The sequence below is a fragment of the Eptesicus fuscus genome, chromosome 5 (assembly GCF_027574615.1).
Source record: "Eptesicus fuscus isolate TK198812 chromosome 5, DD_ASM_mEF_20220401, whole genome shotgun sequence".
Taxonomy (NCBI): Eukaryota; Metazoa; Chordata; class Mammalia; order Chiroptera; family Vespertilionidae; genus Eptesicus; species Eptesicus fuscus.
In genome coordinates this window covers 17,982,840-18,005,066 of record NC_072477.1, presented here as the reverse complement: position 1 = coordinate 18,005,066, position 22,227 = coordinate 17,982,840, and the positions used below count along the sequence as shown (strand labels likewise).

Sequence of the window (22,227 nt, the reverse complement as noted above, 5' to 3'; positions counted from 1 at the left end):
GTTAACATGTGTTAACTTCTTAGCACAAAGCCTGAATATAGAAAAGTCTAATAAGTGGTAAATGTGCTTAGTAGGCAGGGTTCTAGATAATTAGTTCAGATATCTTTTTCTTCTCAAGAGTACTAACTACTCTTTTTCTCTAAGTAATTATGAGTAATCATAAAAAATGGTTGTGATTTTGGGAAAATGCACCCACACAGCCTAAGATTGCTACTTTTTAAAATTATTAGCATATTAGCTGTTTTATTACAATTTTAAATATATTTTTATTGTTGATAGTATTACATATATCTCCCATTGCCCCCCAGTCCCCCCTTCTCTCAGCCTCTACCCTCCCAGGTCTTCACTACCCTATTGCCATGTCCATGGGTTATGCATATCCTAATATATAAAGAGCCAGGTGCCATCACGACTGAATGGACAACCGGTCACCATGAAGTGCATAGAGCACCTCTCTGTCCCGCCTTCCCCCCGGCCCCCAAGCTGCTCGCCATGAAGGGGGGTGGTGGCAGGTGGGACTGGTGATTGTTGAGTGGCAGTGGCAGCAGCGGCAGTGGGCTGCTTCGCGGGGCAGCAGAGCTTAGTGGAGCGGTCAACAGGCAGCAGCAAGTTTCATGGAGCAGTCACGGGGCAGGGGAGTTTTTTAGAGCAGTCACGGGGAGGGGGTAGTTTTGCAGAGCAGTTACCAGGCAGCAGCGAGTTTCACAGAGCAGTCTTGGGGTGGGAGAGTTTCCCAGAGCAGTCACGGGGAGGGGGTAGCCTCACGGAACAGTGGCAGGGCAGGGGGAGTTTCGCGGAGTGTCCAGTAGCGAGCTTCACAGGGTGGCAACAAGCTTCATGAAGCAGTTGAGGGGTGGGGGTGGGGCTTGTGGAGCAGTTGCAGGGTGTAGGGGAGTTTCACAGAGCAGTTGAGGGGCGGGGGGATCCTTGTGGAGCAGTCGTGAGGCAGGGGGAATTTAACGGAGCATGGCAGGGTGGGAGGAGCCTCATAGAGCAATGGCGGGGTGAGGGAGCCTCATGGAGCAGTGGTGGGGTGGAGGGAAGCCTCACGGAGCAGTCGAGGGGCCACAAGCATTGCAGAGTGTCCTGGGGTGGGGAGTGTCACATAGTGTCGCAGGGTGGCAGAGGCCAGCGACAGAGGCCAGGCTAGGCCTAGGGACCCTAACCATGCACAATTTCGTGTGCACTGAGCCTCTAGACTATATATATATAAAGATCCAGGGTCCGCAACATCCAAAAGGACTGAACAGATGACCAAACAATGGAAGTCAGTCCTGCAGTCAGTGCTGGGTCACTGCAGCGACCCAGCACTGACTGCTGAGGGGGCTGTGGATCAGGTCCGGAGAGAGAAGCAGGGTCTGATCTGCAGCCTCTGTGGCAGCTGTTAATCAGCCCTTGCCTCTCTCTGGGCTATGCCAGCAGTCATGGCAGGGGCTGTTGATCAGCCCCACCTCTCTGATCAGGCCCAGAGATAGGCCCAGAGACACTGACTGTCATAGAAACTGACCAATCAGAACCAAATCTGGGTGAAGTGCAAGGATCCAATGGCTGCCTAGGAGGTGAAGCTTTTGATGCTGACTGGCATAGAAACTGACCAATCCGAACCTAATCTGGGTGAACTGTGAGGAGCCAATGGCAGCCTAGGAGGTGGAGCTTTTGATGCTGACTGGCATAGAAACTGACCAATCAGAACCTAATCTGGGTGAACTGAGAAGGCAGAACCTAAGGTGGGGGCTGAGGAGGAGTTTTAAGGGCAACAGCTGTTTGGTGTAAGGTGTAAGAAAGCGGTTCAATTTTTTAATGACCGGTTTAGCAGTATAGTGCATATGGCTGGCTATCATTCCAGATATAGGGATTATGTATTTTTGTCTGCCAAGAGTATCTCCTCCTGATGAAAAAGGCTTCCCCCCCCCCCAATTTAAGCAATCCTACCCTATATAATCTATACTAATAAAAGGGTAATATGCAAATTAGACCAGGTCAACCGGTCATCTTCCAGATGTCCAACTTCCTTGCAGACTAAGCCATGGTGGTGGGGCCAAGGCAGAGGCAGTTAGGGGTGATGAGGCCAGCAGGGGGTTAGGGGCAATCAGACCGGCAGGGCAGGGCAGTTGGGGATGAGATCAGGCCAGCAGGGAAGGGAAGTTGGGGGCAAGATCAGGCCAGCAGGGGAGGGCACTCAGGGGCAACAGGCATGCAGGCAGAGGGGTTAGGGGCAATTAGGCAGGCAGGCAGAGGCAGTTAGAGGTGATCAGTCAGGCAGGCAGATGAGCGGTTAGGAGCCAGCAGTCCCAGATTGTGAGAGGGATGTCCGACTGTGGGTTTAGGCCCGATCCCATGGGATCGGGCCTAAACCAGCAGTCAGACATCCCCTAAGGGGTCCCCAATTGGAGAGGGTGCAGGCTGGGCTGAGGGAAACCCCCCCCCCCCTGCACAAATTTCGTGCACCGAGCCACTAGTCTATATAAAAATCTAAGTGACTGGCCGACCAGCTGACTGGTAGCTATGACGTGCAATGACCACCAGGGGGCAGACACTCTGACTGGTAGCTATGATGCCCACTGACCACCAAGGGGCAGATGCTCAGTGCAGGAACTGCAGAGCTGTGGTGACTTGGCAGCTGCAGTTCTCTGGTGACGCACCCAGAACCAGAGATGAGGGAGCCTGATTCAGGGGTGCATCGCCTGAGAACTGCCCTCTCACAATCCGAAACCCCTCGGGGAATGTCGGAGAGGCGGTTTCAGCCCAATCACCACAGGCCTTGCCAAGAGATCCCACCCGTGTATGAATCCATGCACTGGGTCTCTAGTGAGTATATAAGTTCTTTGGTTTATCTCTTCTCATCCGCCAACCCCACATCAAAGTATGTCAGTCTATTCTAGGCCGCTCTGTTTCGGGTCTTATTTTGTTGGTCAATTCATTTTGTTCATTAGATTCCACAAATAAGTGAGATCACATATCTTTTTCAGTTTAGCTTATTTTACTTAGCATAACATTTTCCAGGTCCATCCATGCTGTCCCAAAGGATAAGAGATCCTTCTTTTTTACAGCTGCATAGTATTCCATAGTGTAAATGTCCCACAGTTTTTTGTTTTTTTTTATCCATTCATCTACTGATGGGCACTTGGGCTGTTTCTAAATCTTAGCTATTATAAATAATGCTGCTATGAACATAGTGGTGCATACATTCTTTCTGATTGGAATTTGGGGATTATTAGGATATATTCCTAGAAATGGAATCTTATTTAAAGACAAAGTCTGTAGTTCTGTTCTACTCGTAATAATTGTATCCCAAGTCCTTGTGTATCTGCAATATTATACCAGCCATGGGAACCAATAATCAAAGAAGTATGCCTTTCTTTCCAAGGTTCAGGGTCAGAGCCTACATTTACTTATGTTTGAGGAAGGGCACAGATAAGAATACTAAAAGGCACTAAAGGAAGGCCGGGGCTATTCCCTGGGTAATTTTGAATCAACTTGTCATTACTTTTGTGTATGATCCTAAGCGCATATCCCAAAACTTCGGTTTGTACTTGTTGAGCTTTTTACGTGACAGGAACAAAATTCGAAAATAAATAAATAATAAATCCTTAAATATAATATTCTTAGTCCTGAGTCCTTTGCAAACCAAAGTTTGCTGCTCCTGACAGAATGAGTTTCTTTTAAACTGCAGTGAGCTGGGCCTGCATGGTGGAATTGGGAACCAGCTTCTCCAGATAAACAAACATTGGTTATAGTGATGTTTGTAAAGGAGGGAGTGAGATGTGTTTGAGAGTCTCAAATTGTTTTGAGAGTCTCATTGGCTGGGGCTGTAAATAGTGATGATGAAGTTTGAGGGAAAACAGGAGGGGCTGAATTCACCTAAGACCTACACCGAATGTCTTGATACAGAGCCATTGGAAACAAATCAAATTTCAATTATTTATCTAGTTCTCTTAGCATCTTCATGAGTATATATATTTTTATCACTCCTCGTGGCAGATACATTGTTTTTATTTATTGATCTATTGATTGATGGAGTTAGTTTTAGCTAATATTCCTTGAGCATGTACCATATGCCAGGAATAAAGCTTCACTTAAAAAATATATGTTTTTATATATTTCAGAGAGAGGAAGGGAGAAGGAGAGATAGAAAAATCAATGATGAGAATCATTGATTGGCTGCCTTCTGAATGCCCCTTACTGGGGATTGAGCCTGAAACCCCAGCATGTGCCCTAACCGGGAATCTAACTTCTACCTCCTGGTTCATGGATCAACGCTCACCCACTGACACACCAATCAGGCTAGACCTTCACTTTTAAACATTACATTTAAATCAATACCCAACCAATAATGAAACTCTCTGTTTATCCCAATTTACAGATGAAAAAAATTGAGGGTTGGAGAGGGAAATAACTTGATTCCCCCGATTACCAACTGAAAGTGTAGTAGAAAGTCAGGCTTGCTCTTACCACCATCTAATAGTCTGCCTCTCATTTAACCTTCAAGTCTAGCCACCATTTATCAGAACTGCTGGTAAATGTGCCTCTCTTGCCTGGGAGAAATATTGCATTTATCCATATTCATAGAAAAGACCAGCAGAAAACAAATCTCTGGGAAGTGGGGCCCAGAGACAGTGAACTGGAGAGAAAGGGAACAAGAACATGGAAGAACATATGTATGGGGTCTACATGGGGGGATAGGGGCCAATTTTGGGGACAGAAAGTAATGGGGTGGTAATGGGGAAGGAGAATGTAGCTATGTACAATGTCATCCGAACCATAGAGGAGAAAACTTGTGTAGTGTTAGGAGGTGGAGAAGGGAGAAGAAAATAGTAAATATTCTTTCAATCTCAAAGTCTAGTACTTTTCTTGGGGGAAAAAATCAAAACATCATTTATTTGGCCAATAAAAATTAAGATAAATTTCTTAGAATTAAGGTGAAGATTCTACTAATATTATCTTAATGTTTATTGTGGAGTTGTTTTATTTGTTTGTTTGGTTGGTTTCTGTTGGAATCATGCATTGTTTCCATACACTTGCTCAATGACCTTTTTATAACCTGGCCTTCTGTTCTTGAGATGAGCTCACTAGATTTTCATTAACTCACCAGGTTTTACTTATTTCTAGGGACCAAAGCTAGTTAAGCAGTATATGGGCCATTTTGTAAGTTCCTTATAATTAAGTCACCAACAATTAATTTCCAATTGATTATACTGTAGCAGTGTATTCTCAAACACTTTTTCATTACCACCCTCTACGGAGTTTTTTTTTTCCTAATTGCCCTTATCTTATAAAATTTTAATGCCACAGATATACTGTATATTTATTTAAGTACTATGGGCTGTTGGTAGGTCACAAACCCTTGTTATATCTAAGATCTGCTCCCTCCACCCAAAACAATCATTGCTGCCTTGGGGGGGAGGTGTCATCCCTGAAGATAATGCATCCTTTAGAAAGATCTAATAGTGATTGTGGCCCTTCCAAAAATAGTGTTTGCCTCTTATAATTGCCTTCTGCATGTGTACAGTTAGCATTTATTTCCTTGCCATCTCCCTTGCCTAAATACCCCAGACTGGACCTGCATGAGGCCCCATGCCAGCAGGAACCTCCAGGGGAGTAAACTGGCCATTTCTCTAAAGGAAAAATGGGGCTCCAGGACACAACTGACAGCATCAGTTGCTGGAAATGAAATGCACACTTCAGTAGCGTCTAATTGGAAACAAAAAAAGTATGTTTGAAAATTATCCTTCTATTAATTTTAAGGAAGAGCAGGGGTAGAAGTATCTGCCTGTCAGATGTAGAATAAAGAGGTGGGTTAAGGCACCTCTCTGCCACCGTCAGTTAAGTGAAATCAATGACCTAATGTGGTTTTTCTACTGTTCATTGCTGTGCCCAATAATTTTATGCCTAGTATGTCTATTTCCAAAAGGGTGTTGTCTGGGAATATGAAGCATATGGGTTGTCATGTGTATTTGGTTGCTGGAATTGCCATAACAAAAGTACCTCAGACTGGGTGGCTTAAACAACAGAAATTTATTTTCTCATAGTTCTAGAAGCTAGAAGTCCAAGTTCACAGTATCAGCTGAGTTACTTTTTTTTTTTTTTTTTTGGGGGGGGGGGGGAGCTCTGTCCTTGGCTTGTAGATGGCTGTCTTCTCCTTGTGCCTTTACATTGTTATCCCTCTTGGTGTGTCTGTGTCCTAGTCTCATCTTTTGATAAGGGCACTTGTCATATTGGATTAGGCTTACCCTAATGACCTCATTTTAACTTTATTACCTCTTTAAAGACCTAACCTCCAAATATCAGTTACATTCTGAGGTGTTGGGACTAGAACGTCCACATAGGAATTTAAGGGGACACAATTCAGTGCATAACATCATGTAAGAAAGAGTATTTAGAAACCCATGTGGGCCACAAATGAAGACTTTGAATAAGATTTATCTATTCAAATCCTCACTATATTTCTTACTAGTTGTGTGTCCCTCAGCAACTTACTTAATCTCTTTGAACTTCAGTTCTCTTTAAAAGTATGATAATTACACCTGTCCCAAAGAATTGTTGTAAAAATTATGTTGATTAATAACTTTAATTAATAAATATGTATACAAGTCTTGCACAGCATCTAGCTTATAATTCCTTTTGCTCTTGAATATGGATTCAGACTTCAGTGCATTAGGAATAAGACCAGCAAACCAGTATATACTCTATTTGTATATTGCCCTTATGTACATAATAGGACAAAAATGTGTTTCTTTATATAAGATGTATAGATTAGTTAATTAATTCAACAGGATTTCTTATGCATGTACCAGGCACACAAAGCAGTCTTCTCATCTATTATGTAGCAAGGGTCCTTCTTAACTGGCCATACCCACAGCCCCTATATTTCTCCCAGCAGATTCCCTGCAATCAGGGAGTTTCTCTGGGATCCAATAGAAAAACAAATGGTCTCAAGTTGAATTACTATTATTGCGACAAGAGATTTTCTTCTCCAGAAACAGCCTTACCTGTGTCGAGAGACTCTCGTTGGTATCTCTCTACTGGTCCACATTACTAATTCAGCTAATTGCACCAATTACACAAAGACATTGCTGCTAGCTAGGGAAGCCTTTATCCTGTTCCTGAACAGACTGCATTCCACAATGTTCATTAATTATACCTGCCTATCGATTCACAACCACCAAATCATACACTCGATACCACACACCATATGCATTTGAAACCCTCTCAAAGCTGCAGGGCATTTCTGGGCTGTCTTGTACTCTTGTATTGCCCACCCTTTGCAATAGCCCGTTTCCTGCCCCTCTGATTCTCAAAATTGAAACTAAAGTCAGAATAGAGTCAGGCTGCACCATGTGATTTCGTGGGCTAGGGATGAGTCTCCTAGAACCACTTTGGGTCACTCAGCTTCGCGTAAAACCCACACAGATTGTCCAGGTCCAGAGCCATTCACAGCTACAGGGAAGTTAAAAATTCTGCATCCTACAGTGTGCCCTCTTAGAGAAGGGAAACAGTAATAATGATGGAGGCAGGACACCATGATAAGTTGTCTATGCTTTTGTTCATTGGTTTCCTTATCTCTCTCTCCTCTCTCTTCCCCTACCCCTTATTTTTTTTTGACATGCACAGCCAACATCTGATGACCTTGTATCATCTGCTGAATGTTCAAGCGATGATGAAGACTTTGTTGAATGTGAACCGAGTACAGGTAGGTTAGGTCAGTCTTGTTTTGCTTGCTTTATTTTTTCATTTGCAAAAAACAATACATACTTATATGTGAATAGACATGTGTTGTATAGATATTATAGTGTGTTAATGTGTGTATTTCCCATATCTATATATGTATAAGCATACATATATAAATATTAATGTGTAATCTAAAGCATCAAATCCCATGGAAGGAGTAACAAGGTCCCAGGGAAATTTAAAGTCAGTTCCTTGATAAAGAAAAATCCATGGTATTCAACCTAACTTTGAGCAATCAAACACCCAGATTGACCCTGGGAACAGCAAATGCATAGCAGCCAGTGGCAGCTATGAAACTGACAGGGTGGGGTAAGGGCATGAAGAGGCCTATAGTGGGATGACATCAAAAAATTATCAACCCAAAGTGGAGCTGTAATGATCATTTAAACCTCATGAATTGTTCTGAGCTTAAGTGGCAAACAAAACAAAACCAAAAAACAAAGACATTTTTCATGGGATTTCAACAGCAGTTCACATGGTATTATATTTATACTAATTTTGTTCATTGGGTGTTTAGATAATTTGTGCAGCAATAGAGCAAACACAAAATTAGTACCCAGTGATGCCATGTCAACGGCTGAGATGCTTCAAAATGTATTCGCTGTGCTGAAGTCCAGAGGACTTTGGCAATTAGGAGCTTCTGTGTGTTCCCCATTTGCACCCAGATACATTTTGATGTTTTATGGCTTTTCTTTAGAGTGAGTTTTATATGATATAATGTCCAGCAGGTAACTGTAGTCCCTGACTATTTCCTATCAACTTTCCCAAGTCATCTGTTTTGAGACTTGCTCTAAGTTAAACATTTATATATATATAATAGAGAACAGATATCATCGAATTTCTGTGTATGTTTAAAAAAATTAAAAGCTGGAGTTGGGTTAAGATCTTATTTCTGCAAAAGCTAAGAGAAATAAATAGAATTTTCTAATTGATTCTTTGGGTTGCTTTAATTTTTTCCCCTTTCCTTAAAAAAAAAAAAAAAAAGGCAAGCCAGTAAACATTTTATTTTGTTAATTCTAGAGAAATTTAAGCTTCATGAATAAATAATATAGCAGAAGTAAAAATATACCTCTTACCCCAGAATGATTTACAAGTTTTCACATTTTGTGGAAGCCTGACTGCTGGTGACTTGCAAGTGGCTTTGGATCCAGGAAGTTCTGTAGGTGCCTCTCCTTAGCATGACTTAGAGACATAACACTATGTGGGGCCTTTTCACTTTAGAGTGTGATCTGTTCCCTTTTGTGTGGAATAAAAGTAACTGTGACCTGGTTAGTCAGATTTTTTTCAAATTATTGTGTAATTATCTCAATGTATTAAGTGAGGTTTTAACTCTAGATGTTATTAATGTCAGGGAAGTAAGTCAGACAGAGAAAGAAATATACCATATAGTTTCACTTATCTGTGGAATCTAACACCAAATCAACCAAACAAACAAATCAAAACAAACACAGACTTATAGAAACATAGACCAAGGAAATGGTTGACAAGAGGGGAGAGGGGTAGGGAATGGGTGAAAAAAGGTGATGGGGAATATAGTCAATAATATTGTGATAAGTCTGAAGAATGATAGATGTTTCCTAGAATTACTAAGGTGATCACATCTTAAGGTATAAAAATGTCAAATCACTATAGCGTACACCTGAAACTAATATAACTAATATAATATTGTACATCAACTATACTAAAATACAATAAAAAGGGGCAGATGCACTTAATCTATACTGGAACTTGAACACCAAATGCTTATTAATTAATTCATTCAGTCATTCATTTAATAAACATTTCTTAGCACTTAGGAAGGATACAATGCATCTCTACATTTGAGTCCTTCCTGTTCTAATAATTCTCATAAATGAACTGTCGGGGAAAAGAGAACAAGGAGCTTTACCACTTAAATGACTTCTCCAACATATACCTTTTGTGTACGTTAGGCATGTACTAGGTATTAGGGATTCACATATGAATATGGCAAGATCCCCATATTAACTGATTCCATGGTCAATAGTTACCTAGACTTTACTCCTGTTTATTCTTTCTCTGGTTTTCTTGCTTTTATAGCAGTGATATTTATATACATATACATACACAAACATCTTTCTCAAATCTTTATAAAAATTAAGGCTTCGTCATTTTGAAATATTACTGCCATCTCCCCCTTCTACCTCCCCCCACCCCACATAGTCATCTCCTTAGCAACCTCCCTAATAACACAGGGGGCTTTTCCAGATCTCAGATTCACAACTTTTACAGCTCCTGGGTGTAATTATATGTTGCCATTTGATATTGAACATGAACAGCTCCAAACTTGAGTGGCAGCAAACTAAGTCCATTGGATTTTTAGTGGTTGCACAGGTGTTTCTGCTGATTCAAAGGCAGAGGACAGAATTCAATGCCAGTATTTTCTTTAGTAATATAATTACATGGGGTGCGTGGGGGATTAAAGCAGGTTTTAAACAATCTGTTCTGTTCTGCAAGGGAGTAGGGGAAGGTTATATAAATAAATCAGGTGACAGAATGCCAACCCTGAAGCAGCTAACATGTGCTCTAAGACACAGCTATTGATTTCCCTTGCCTGGGATCATTCAACTCATCACATTTGAAGGATGAGCATTTCTTCTTTCTAATTTTATTTACTCCATAAAGTACTCCTGGTCAGTGATTCAGATACAGAGGGAAATTTGTCAGAGGCATATTCCTTAGAGGAAGTGGGTAGATATTCCTATTGATGCACAAGTTTTGCTCTGGGACCAGATTAACACTGATGAAGGTTACAGAGCATAGATCTATCAAGCCCTTTTTGGTATTATATGGGAAATATTTCCATAGCCTTCACATTTTTTAAAAAAAAAAAAAGGAGATTAAAATACAGAAACAATTAAACAGTTGTTTCTGGGGCTAGTTTTTGCACTACCTAGAGAGAAGGATTTATTTATTGCCCATGCAGCAACGGGTAATGATGACAGTTACATAATTTTGACATAGCTAATCTTTAAATTCCATATAAATAATGAGATTACAATTCTGGCTTTAAACAACCTAATTCACTACCTCAGTTTCTAAAATGTTACTCTTTGCCATGCTCAATATTTGATGGAAATACACTAAATTTGGCTAATTACCCAGGCCTTGTTCAATTTTACTTAACATTACCTTGTCTTCTCTCACTGTATTAGCAAGTTTACGATTTTCTAGCTACCTCAGTTATAAGGCATTTAGCTTCTATAAGTTCTTTTCTGATTGAGATCCATTAGAAGCTCTTGCTCTTCGTAAATTCGGGCAGTTTAGTATATGCTAATCCAACAACTTTTATTTTCATGTGGGCATCACATTATAAATGAAATTGGTTTCTTAATTTTCTTTAAATAAAAATTGGTCTTAAAGTTGTTGATTTTAAGTCAGAGGCAAGCAATTGCCTTTCACACCAAAAGCCCTGTTTGGCACTCAGATTTGGTGTAGCTCAGTCATATGATGTTTAGAGACAACGTAAAAGTGTTTGGAGTTTGGTTGATGATAGTTTAGAAACCTTGTAAATCCAATGGATCTCAAATTTTCTTTGTATATTTTCTCTGAAAAATATGTAAATTAGTTTTAAAAAAAACAACAATCACCTAAAGTTTAGGTTTAGGTCCTAAACCATGACAATAAGACAGAGTAAAAGCTCAATTAGTATTTATTGATTGAATCTGTATGACTCACAAAGTACCTCATAATCTTAAATTCAAATTGGAGATTTGTCAGATGTCTGACTTCATCTCCCCTTAATCAGATAATTAAAACCTGCTGAATTATTTAAAATATATAATTTTATATAAGTGAACATCACCCTAACAAATCCACATATGTTCAACAAAAAGAACTCTCTAATTTCCCTTTCCCTTCTACTCCAGGGAACTAGATCATTTATAATGATTAAAAGGTAAGATCACAAATTCTTAATATTTGCTTTAAAAACCCAGAATTGAGCCTTTAGAGTATAAAACCATCTGCATCAAATTAAAATATTCAAAAGAATATTTGAATCACTATTTAACTACCTAAAGTTGAGGGTCAGGATTTTAACTTTCCTAATTTATAAAAGTTGTTAATGTTTCACACAAAAGAAGTCAATGTCTACTTAATATTTTAGATTTGTGAAAGCTGACCCTTCTTAGGGTCATGATGGGCAGCAAGATGGCATTTGCTAGCAGGGTTGTGCAGGTAGTCAAGCCACATACTCCATTAATAAGGTTCCCTAACAGAAGAGACAATCCTAAACCTAATGTATCAGAAGTTTTGAGATCAGTAGGACTACCATCTCACTCTTCTTCAATTTCTCAGCATTCTAAGGGAAGTAAATCGTCAGATTGGCTGATGTATCAGGGTCCACCAGACACTGCAGAAATAATAAAAACATTACCTCAGAAATATAGAAGGAAACTTGTGTTTCAAGAAGTTGAATATATCCAATGTGAAGGTCCTGAATAATCACTGACAGTGGCTGCTGTTTGTTTATCAAACAAAATAATTGTCCTTATAATAAAGGACTTCCAAAATGACTAATGAGAAATTATACATTAAACAACTTTAATAGATATTCTGTAAAAAAAAAGAAATATAGAAAACTTAGATAGACACTTGTATTTCTTAATTTATGCATCTTGGTCAGCTTTTCCACAAGCTTACCTAATTGTTTATAATCTTTATACTTATTAAAGTACACATTTAAAAATTATTTTATATTTGTGACTTTGCATATACATTTTTCCTTTCCAACTATACTCTATTGATATTAAATTGTGCAGTAAGCTTATATTTTATTGTCCTTCTTACATATCTAGATTCAACAATAACAAAAATATAGAGAGCTTGAGAGAATTCAAATAACCACTAGAAAATAGGATTTTTTTCATGAGACTATGGAAGCCAAATAACAATTAAGATCTTCAGTAAGTTCACTTTTGTGATCTAAATCAATTCTGAAATAAAGAGTAATTGGTGACATTGACTTTCTTTTTCTTCTCTCTCCCTCCCCTCTGTTCCTATCCCCAGTGTTTCCATCTTTGGAAATAGAAATGTATTCCTAGATTGCCTTTTTTATAATTATAAATGATTAACTTCTTAAATTTTTTAATATATTTTATTGATTTTTTACAGAGAGGAAGGGAGAGGGAGAGTTAGAAACATCGATGAAAGAGAAGCATCATCAGCTGCCTCCTGCACACCCCCTACTGGGGATGTGCCGGCAACCAAGGTTCATGCCCTTGACTGGAATCGAACTTGGGACCCTTGAGTCCGAAGGCCACCTCTCTATCCAGTAAGCCAAACTGGTGAGGGCTAACTTCCTAAATTTTATATATTTATGGCCTCAAGCTCTAAAAGTCCTTGGGGGCAGGAGTCACAGAGCAGAGGAAAAAATAAAAAGAAATCCCTTTAACACCTGAGAAATTGGCATGGCAATAATTAACAACTATATTGATTTATCCAGCAATCATCCAAGGTTATGTTTTTCTGGCTGTCAGCTAACCAGGTTTTTCAAGGGACAGCACTTCCACCAGAGGGCAGACAGTAAAAGGAAGTAAAAATGAAACACATCCATCGTCAAGAGTACTGTGCTAAACAACTTTTATAATGATTGGATTGATGGGAATGTTTAACTAATGGCCGTAATCTGAGATCACCAAATAATTACTATTTCCAGAGTGGTTCTCAGATGTATTTTTACTCTTCAACTCTATAGTCCTTACATTTGCATTTGGTGTTCTTGTTAGTTTCACTATAATACTCAACCCAATGTGGGTGAAATTTAAATTTAGCGAAACACCAACAGCATCCCCCAATTTGTATTCTCCAGGTGGAACTGGATTCTTAATCTTTATCAGATTGAGATACTCCAGTGAAATATTTATAATATGAAAATCTGGCACTGAATTGCTTAAAAACTCGCCAAATCATTCCTGGTTTTATTTGCTGGAACACTGTGGGAAGTGTTAAGACACTGCAATGTTAAGACAATAATACTTTTCTAGCACAGGACAAAAAAAAATAGAGCCTTGTTCTCCAGAATCCATGGGTGAAAAAAAAGTAAATTGCTTTTTAAATATGATGTTTGTAATCTTGTGTGTTTTTCTATAAACACATAAGTGTCTCCAGCAAACTTGAAGAGTTAGCAACTTGTATGTTTTTATTACAAAGAAAGGTTTATTTTATTTTTTAATTTTAGAAAAAAATTTCCAGGTGGAACTCATGATTGGTAAAGAGAATCATGTTTAAATGTTATTAGTCAAGTGACTATTAGTCGAGTGGCTATTTGGTGTATAGAATAGTAAATGCTAAATAAAATGCTATAGGGATGTTTGAGTATCACAGTGTCCAGAACTTCACATTGAAGAGATCGGGGACACTTAAAAACACTTCCAATAAATTAGTCTGAGAAATGATTTAGCTTTGGAAAGCAGAATTTAAGTAGATGTAACATTTGTTAATGTAAGACATTAGTAGACATTAGTCATTCTTACATTTGAGTTATAATATATAATGCATACAAAAGCAAATAGTTGCTCACATATAAAGTCTAGGCTAAATCCTACTAATTCTTTAATTCCCTTTGCTGATCTATAAATTAATAGAGTATGTTCATTGCCACATGATGTTTCAAATATTAATGGTAGAGTTTCTGTTTTCACTCATTAATCTACTCAGTGATAAATTGTATCATTTTTTAATAACCCAACTCTACCCCAACCCAAACTAATTTTTAAGCTATCGGAACAAATATGTGCCCTTTAAATCCCTAATGATAAATCTTTTTGAAAATTGGAGTAATAATAGAAATATAAGTATAAGAAAGTGTCCTAAGTAGTTGTTAGACAATTATGTAATTCATTACTCAGGCTCATGGATTAACCATTATCATAGATTCCATAACAAAAATAACAAATCTAATAGAAATAATAAATGAAAAAATTATATATGCTTTCATTTGAAAGTTTAATAATAAATTGCTTATTTATAAAACATTTTTCATTACTACTATGAATTTATTGTCTATTAGGGAAGACAGAACAGTAAGGGGAATAAAAGAAAAGAATGGATAGGAAGGGAAGAAACAGTGTGGACAATGACTGGAAATTCCTAGGACATTATCAGAACTCTAAAAATAGGTCTTTAATTCAGCAAATAGCATATCCCATTCATAGACAGGCAAGAACAATTACAGATGATGCCAGCCAGGGACAGAATCAAGTAACCCCAAACACCATTCTTTTGTATCTTAGGTTTGGGGCACAGAATTTCTGATTGATTACAGTGGAAGAATTAGAACAGTTCAGTCATAAAGTTTTCTTTGAATCCCATATAACAGTGTGGTCTAGGGTCAGGGCTTCTTAGGTAATAGCTCAAGAATGGGCTTGTTGAATTTCAAACCAAACGTGTGAGAACTTCCTGATTTCAAATGCCAGTGCAAGTAGTTGATAAGGAATGAGCTTAATGAAATTATTAAGCAAATCCCCCCTAAAAATGAATAAATAAAGAGGGATTGGGTTTTAAAAGAGAGGCTTTTATGGATTTTCTTGTATGCTTCATGTTCTATATTTTTCCCCTAAGCCTATGTATGTACTGTGTGTACCTATATATATATATACACATATATTTGTATGTGTGTATACTAAATTTATAGTGCCTCTTACTTCATATATATGTAGACACAGTATAGATGAGATTAGACTAATGTAAAAACAGAGATTAACAACAGCCCCTGCCATCAGCCATGTGTTTTACACAGAAATTCACACCATCATTCTTACATCAGCCAACATGAACATGCATGATACTGTTTTAACTTGGTAAATAATGCATGTTAATTTTTCTTTAGGTTTTGCTTTCTTCTTTATCATAATTACAATGATGATTCCATACTTCAGTTATCCCTGAGAGGGGTGGAGAGAAAAATTATACAGATATATCTATCCACATATGCATATCCTTGCATATATGTATAAATAGATATATGCCTTGTATATATTTGAAAAACATTTTCTGTTATTTCACCTCATCTTGTGCCGCATGAATTTTTGGTGGTTCAACTTATTTTATTTTGTTCTGATTCATATTTAGTATTTTGGTCATTATGGCTATTTTTAACTCATTGCTATCCTTTTAAGAGTAATTATAGTCATTGTTTTTTAAATACTGAGAGATATATAGATATACAAATCAAACAAGGCAACAAAATCTTTTCTTGCCATCCTAATTTTGAATTTTTCCCCTTCAGCATATCCCTCTAGTATTTATGCTTAAAACAAAACAAACCCCAACAAAATCCAAGAAAGTTGTGTACAAAAGAATGAAATACTGTTTTCCTCTTCTTCCTCCAATGTATATTTTTCCCTTTTATTTCCTCCCTTTTCCCTTTTTATTTTTCCCCATATCTGCACAGGCCACTTCCCTTTACTCTCCCCTTTATGACAATTAAGAGGACAAATAAGCCAGGAAATACAAAACAAAACAAAAAAAGAAAGAAAGAAAAGCATGCAGGAACAACAAACAAAAAAACACACTCCTCTCCACAAATTTCAGATGGCATAAAAAGAATTTTATTGCAGATACAGAGTATTTGTTGTATCTTTTATTTCTGGACAAGCCCAGGATCATTGTGTGGCATGCAGTGACAATTTCGTAGCTGATCAACTAACCATGGCCTCCATCACCAACGCATGGGCTTTAATGATGCCATCTTGTGTTTCATCCAGTGACACATCCAGGCTAACCCAGCAAGTCCAGTGTATGAGTTGTGGGGGTAACTTTCTTTAGTAGTTATAATTCCATGGGTTCTCATTTTTTAATATTATTTGCATTGGGTCATAGTAGCCCAAGAGCTGCTCTTACAGCATCTCTGTCTGGTTTTGTTCCTGTGTTTGCTATTCCTTGCATAGTAGTCAAGCATGTGTGTCTTGCCATCCTGTCTTGGAGTCCACTGTCTTTGTATGGTTCTGTGATTCTGTTCTCTGTTTGTAACTTGTGATTTGAAATCCTCTCCCTTGATTTCTCACTCCCTTATTGTTTCTACTTTTAACCTGACCCCTGGGGAACTTCACAAAGAAGCAAAACAAATGTCCAGTTGATTTTGAGGCTGATAACCGTGGTTTGCATCTGGAAGTCATAAGTTGCACTTTTACCCAGCTAAGGAGGCAAAGCCTACAGTGGGAAACTACTAACAATTATAGCCCAACAACCACCCAATCCACAATAAGAAACCCTTGTTGATTTTTTTTTTGGCATGATTAAATGGTTTTACTATTAAAGGGATTTCATGTAAGAGCTAATTTTCAAAGAGTTTTCTTCATAGCTTATCAATCTTCTAGTTAAACCTTTCTTCGGGGACAGATCAATTTTTTTCAGAAAATGCTAGTGAGGAAGCAACACCATTTCTGCTGTATAGAGCAGTGCCTGTTCCTGAATTGGTAAGGCATTTGTGGACATCAGAATATTTTTTATTATAAAATGCATTAATGTTGATGTATTTAACCTAAAATATAAATGTGTTTGGCAAGGCATCCAAAGGGGGATAAAACCTTTTTAACTCACTGGTTCTACCTCATGCATATTTCGAGGTAAGATTATCTTTTGATCCAAGTCAAATTATATATATTTTATTTTTTAATTCATGGAATAAATAAAGCACTAGCACTTGAGTTGGGCCTAAATTCCTTCTCTTCTCTTTCCAAAGAACATGACATATACAATAGCTTTAGTTCTGAGAATAAGGTTTGATTATCTTGGAATAAAACAACATTAGTTATTCAGATGCTGGATTATACCTGTGATTATCCAGGAAATTTGCTGCATAACTTGGAATGATTTGATTTGTTTGATACTAACAGTATGAAAATGAATCTCTGTAAGATTTCACCTCCTTGTTCATAAAGGTTGAGCAAGAGAGTGTAAAATAGATTAATAGATTAAAGATTTTTAAATAGGTCCTAAAATTAAAATGCCCATATTTTAATCTGAAAATAGAGAAAGCATTTTAAGGTAGATGATTTTATGATGAGATATTTCAGTCATTTCAGGGTTAGCTTTTTGCTGCTCATAGAGAAAGGGGAAGAACAAAGAGGAAATTAATGGGCTCTGTGGACTAAGAAGAACTTTCTAATAAAGAAAGGAAGAGAAGGAAGGTGAAAAAGGCTGGAGTGGGGGTTATTCTAGAAGAGCCAGGTAAAGCAGTTTACTAATAAATGTTAAGAACTAGCACATACACAGACATACACAGTCCAAACTTGTGATGTTTCTATAGTGTGAAACATTCCCACCATGGTTGATTGCAAGTCACACATATGATAACACTAAACTCAGAATTGGTACATAATTCTATGTATTTTCACCATACAAATACTATACACATCAATAACCTCAAGAGCATAGGTAGTAGTAAAATGTAGTAAAATAATCAGGAAGTAATGAATTTTAACTTTTTCACCTTTGTTTTTAATATACTGCATTTAATTATAATTTTAGCTATTTTAGTTTTTCATAATGGTTGTGTTTAGCAACCACTTGCAAAAATTGCTAAAAAATGTAGCAATCAATTTCATGCACTGGCTCTAGCATAGAACTGGTCCAGATAACACAATGGGTTCATTCAAAATGGTATTTATTTAAATTTCATTTTAAGTTGTTACGAAGGGGAAACTCTGGTGGCCATCTTACAGTTGAGAACATTGGAACTCAAATAACTTGCTTTTCCAAGGTCACATATTTTGGCATCACATTCAAACCTATTTGAAAAGGGATGCAGTTTATTTCTATTGCTGTATACACAGAGGATCGAGCTTAACACATATTAAAGCACTAAACTGTTCAACAATTATATGCTCATTTCTGGAGCTTTGACCAATGTTTCCCCCCTCAAAATAGAGTTGCAACTACTCCTTTAGTTAACTGAAGCTGGACAGAATATTTCTTAAGTTTGCAAATTTTGTTTTCTGACCTTTGAAAAAGATATAAGAGATGCCTTTCTTAGCACATAATGATAATCTTAGCATGATTCCATTACTCCATCCATATGTTTTTGTAACTTTGAAAATATAATAAACTTTATTTAGTTACAATATTTGACATATGTTAATGAACCAACTACACAGTGAACTATATCAATGCGCTTTACTTCTACATTTTCTCATAAACTAGTATGTGACCATTTAAAACAGCATGGGAACCATTGTATTGCTGAAAATGACTGCAGCTTTTGAAAACATTATTTTACTGTTAGATAATTATTGTTTTGTGAATGAATTTGAGAGTTCTGGGCCTTGAAAAGAATGTGTTGGACCTTATTAACCCTTCCAATTTGACACAATAGATTTTCTAATTGGGCTTTGCAACACTTTACCTTGATTTGGTGTCAGGTTTAGTTGTCCCTGTAATCAACCTTCACCAAACATAATCTATACTAATAAAAGGGTAATATACTAATTAGACTCGGAGACCTTCCAGGAGACCTTCCGGATGTCCTTCCGGACAAAGCCATGGTGGCAGGGCTGAGGCAGAGGCAGTTAAGGGTGATCAGGCCAGGAGAGGAGGACATTGGGGTGATCAGGCTGGCAGGGGGGGGGGCAGTTGGGGGAAAGCAGGCTGGTGGGGGTCAGTTGGGAGCGAGAAGGCCGGTGGGGGGAGTAGTTGGGGGCGAACAGGCTGGCATGAAGAGTGGTTAGGGGCAATCAAGCAGGCACGCAGTTGAGTGGTTAGGAGCCAGCTGTCCTGGATTACAAGAGGGATGTCCCAGATGAGAGAGGGTGCAGGCCGGGCTGAGGGACACCCCGCTCCCATGCACGAATTTAGTGCACTGGGCTACTAGTATTTAATAAAGTCCTTTGAGGTGATTCCTAGGCCTTCACCTATAGGCTTGCCCCTGCAACATCTTGTTTTCTTCATTGAGTAAATATTCATTGAGCACTTAGTATAGTCAAGTCTAGTCCTACATTCTTTACATTTTTAACTTCTTTAATCCACATAGCAATCCTATGAGAGACTATCATTATCATCTTCATTTTAAAAATGAGTCAACCAAGGCACAAAGGAGCTAAACACATTGTCCAAAGTCACACAGTAAGAAGTAGAAGAAACTGGATTTGAACCCAAACCATCTGGCCCCTGAGCTCACACACTGGTCCCTATGTTATACTATCTCTTATGATGTACAACTTACTCCCCCTTAACCAATACATATGAAGTAGCTACCTGCCTCTTTGATAATAATGAAAGTTTCTGTATTGAGTATATTAAGTGGTCAGGAAACACTCATTAAATGAATCTGTTACCATGCCTCTCAAAGACTTCAAAAACCTTGGTTGATAGGGGTTATGAAATCATTCAGTTCTGATTTATGCAAACAGCTATGGTTGCAATGACTTACCCTTATTTTCTATGAGGTGGAATGGTTTCAATATTTAGGGTAAATACATCTCTCATGTGAGGCTAGTCATTCTTGACATCATGTAGGTAATAATGTGTGCACTGGGGGCTTCCAGCTCATTGCTCATTAGCAGTCCTGTTTAGAACATATGATCAGACAACAGCTATCTCTAACTGATGTTAAGATTCTAAGAATAGGGGCTCTTAGTGAGAGCTCTGGTAAGATGCTGTATTTTCTCTATTTCAGAAATAAGTATGTTCCTTGGAGCACAGTGTTTTAGATGCTCCAGCTAATAGGAAGCAAGAAAATAAGTGAGCATGTCTCTGACAGGATGGATTTCTTATCCCCTTTCTGACATCTGTGTGCTCTTGACATTTCATACTCATGTGTTTATCTCCTCTTTTATTTTCCTTTTTTAAAACATTTTTATTGATATTTTAGAAAGAGGAGAAGGGAGAAGAAGAGAGAGAAAAACATCAATATGAGAGCAGAACATCGATTGGCTGCCCCCTGTACGCCCCTTCCTGGGGATTGAGCCCACAACCTGGGCATGTGCCATGACCTGAAATCGAACAAGCAACCTTTCAGTGCATGGGAGAATGCCTAACCAACTGAGCAACACTGGCCAGGGCTATTTTATTTGTCTTACTTCTTTGCATTATATATCTCAAACTATGAGCAAAAAATAAAAATAAAAACAAACTAAAAACACTTTTGGGAGCTCTTGAATTTTTTATGCCAGGAAAGAACCTTAAAAGACGTTACTAAGGACTAAAATTCACAGTTAAAAAGAAAACATCTTTTTAAAGCTAGATTTGCTTTTCTTAGAATCCTTCCTAGGAAAGTATAACTTGCCCAATGAGGGGTCTCATTATAAATGAGATTAGTCCTGAGCTTCCTGAAGCCAGATCCTAGGCTGGAAAACATGACAATGTTGAGGATCCTCTGCTGTGGAGTCCAGCTTCCACCATAGCTTTTAAGCACAGAGACCCCTTTTGACTCCAAGATCATGAAAACTGGCAGCAGTATATTGCCAAGCATTCAGTTTTTGGTTTTGGTTTTCGATCAATCACGTAGAGCAAAGGTCGACAAACGTTTTTCTGTAAAGGGCCAAAAAATAGATATTTTAGATTTTGAGAGACTTATCATCCCTGTTGTAATCCAAGGCAGCCAGCCATAGACAATATATAAATGAATGAGTGTAGCTGTTTCAATAAAACTTCATTTTAAAAAGCAGGCATCAAGCTAGACTTGGCTCATACCCCTCTTTTGCTGAGTCCTGATCTAGAGAAATCGAATAGGTGTAAAATTTGTAGTCTTTTATTTTTTTTTAAATAGATAAATCCTTTTTGCCCAGTTTAGAGTCAAACTTTTTTTGCCACTAATCCTCACCAGAGGATATTTTTCCATTGATTTTTAGAGAGAGTGAAATAGAGGGGTAGAGACAAAGAGAGAGAAGCATCCATGTGAGAGAGACACATCTATTGGTTGCCTCCCACCCATATCCCAACCGGGGCAAGGGATTGAGCATGCAACTGAGGTATATGCCCTTGACCAGAATCAAACCCAGGACCCCTCCGTCCATGGGCCAACGCTCTATCCACTGAGCAAAACTGGCTAGGGCTAGAGTCAATCTTAATAAACATTTGTTAAATTCTCCATTAAGTACATAGAACACCTGGGATAGGATAGGGCATAAAAAGCTTCATTATCACCATTATGTTAAGTATGCCATTATCGCACATACAGAACATGTGACGAACATACAAAACCAGGCCCTTCTCCATCCAGCTTGTGCCCTGCAATTTTTGTAAGAGCTTCATGATTTGCCCTTTTTGCAAATCCATCCTTTTCCCTCCCTGCCTCAGCTGGGGAGCAGGCTGCCTTCCCCCTCTTCCAGACCTCCTTGGCAGTAACTTCCCCTGAACTCCAGCCCACATGCTGTGTCACATCCCAGTAATTCTTCCCCAAGCCTTGCCTGTGGGTTACTGAGCTGACAAATGTCTAAATGGCTGAGATAAGATATTTGCAACCTGCTGAGAACCTCTTCTTTCCCTGTACTTTTTGATTTGCTGCTTTATAAGCTTTGACAGAAAACGTTCTTGGCGACA

At 38.3% G+C, this 22,227-nt stretch overlaps 2 protein-coding genes across 10 annotated transcripts in view; both read left to right on the top strand.

The window, feature by feature from the left end:
• The window catches only part of NRXN3 (neurexin 3), a 1,497,182-nt gene that overhangs the window by 1,443,561 nt on the left and 31,394 nt on the right, over positions 1–22,227 (top strand). For 6 of the 9 annotated variants that reach the window (XM_054715858.1, XM_054715857.1, XM_054715860.1 and 3 more), the window contains one exon: positions 7,612–7,690. In XM_054715858.1, coding sequence (XP_054571833.1) covers positions 7,612–7,690 — 79 coding nt within the window. Of the gene's footprint in view, positions 1–7,611; positions 7,700–22,227 lie in introns of all 9 variants that reach the window. The other 3 variants (XM_054715859.1, XM_054715865.1, XM_054715863.1) reach the window with 1 other exon arrangement.
• On the top strand, positions 11,884–12,192 carry LOC103292249 (alpha-ketoglutarate dehydrogenase component 4). The gene has a single exon (XM_028155814.2). It carries the CDS (start codon positions 11,884–11,886, stop codon positions 12,190–12,192), a length of 309 nt encoding a protein of 102 aa, XP_028011615.2.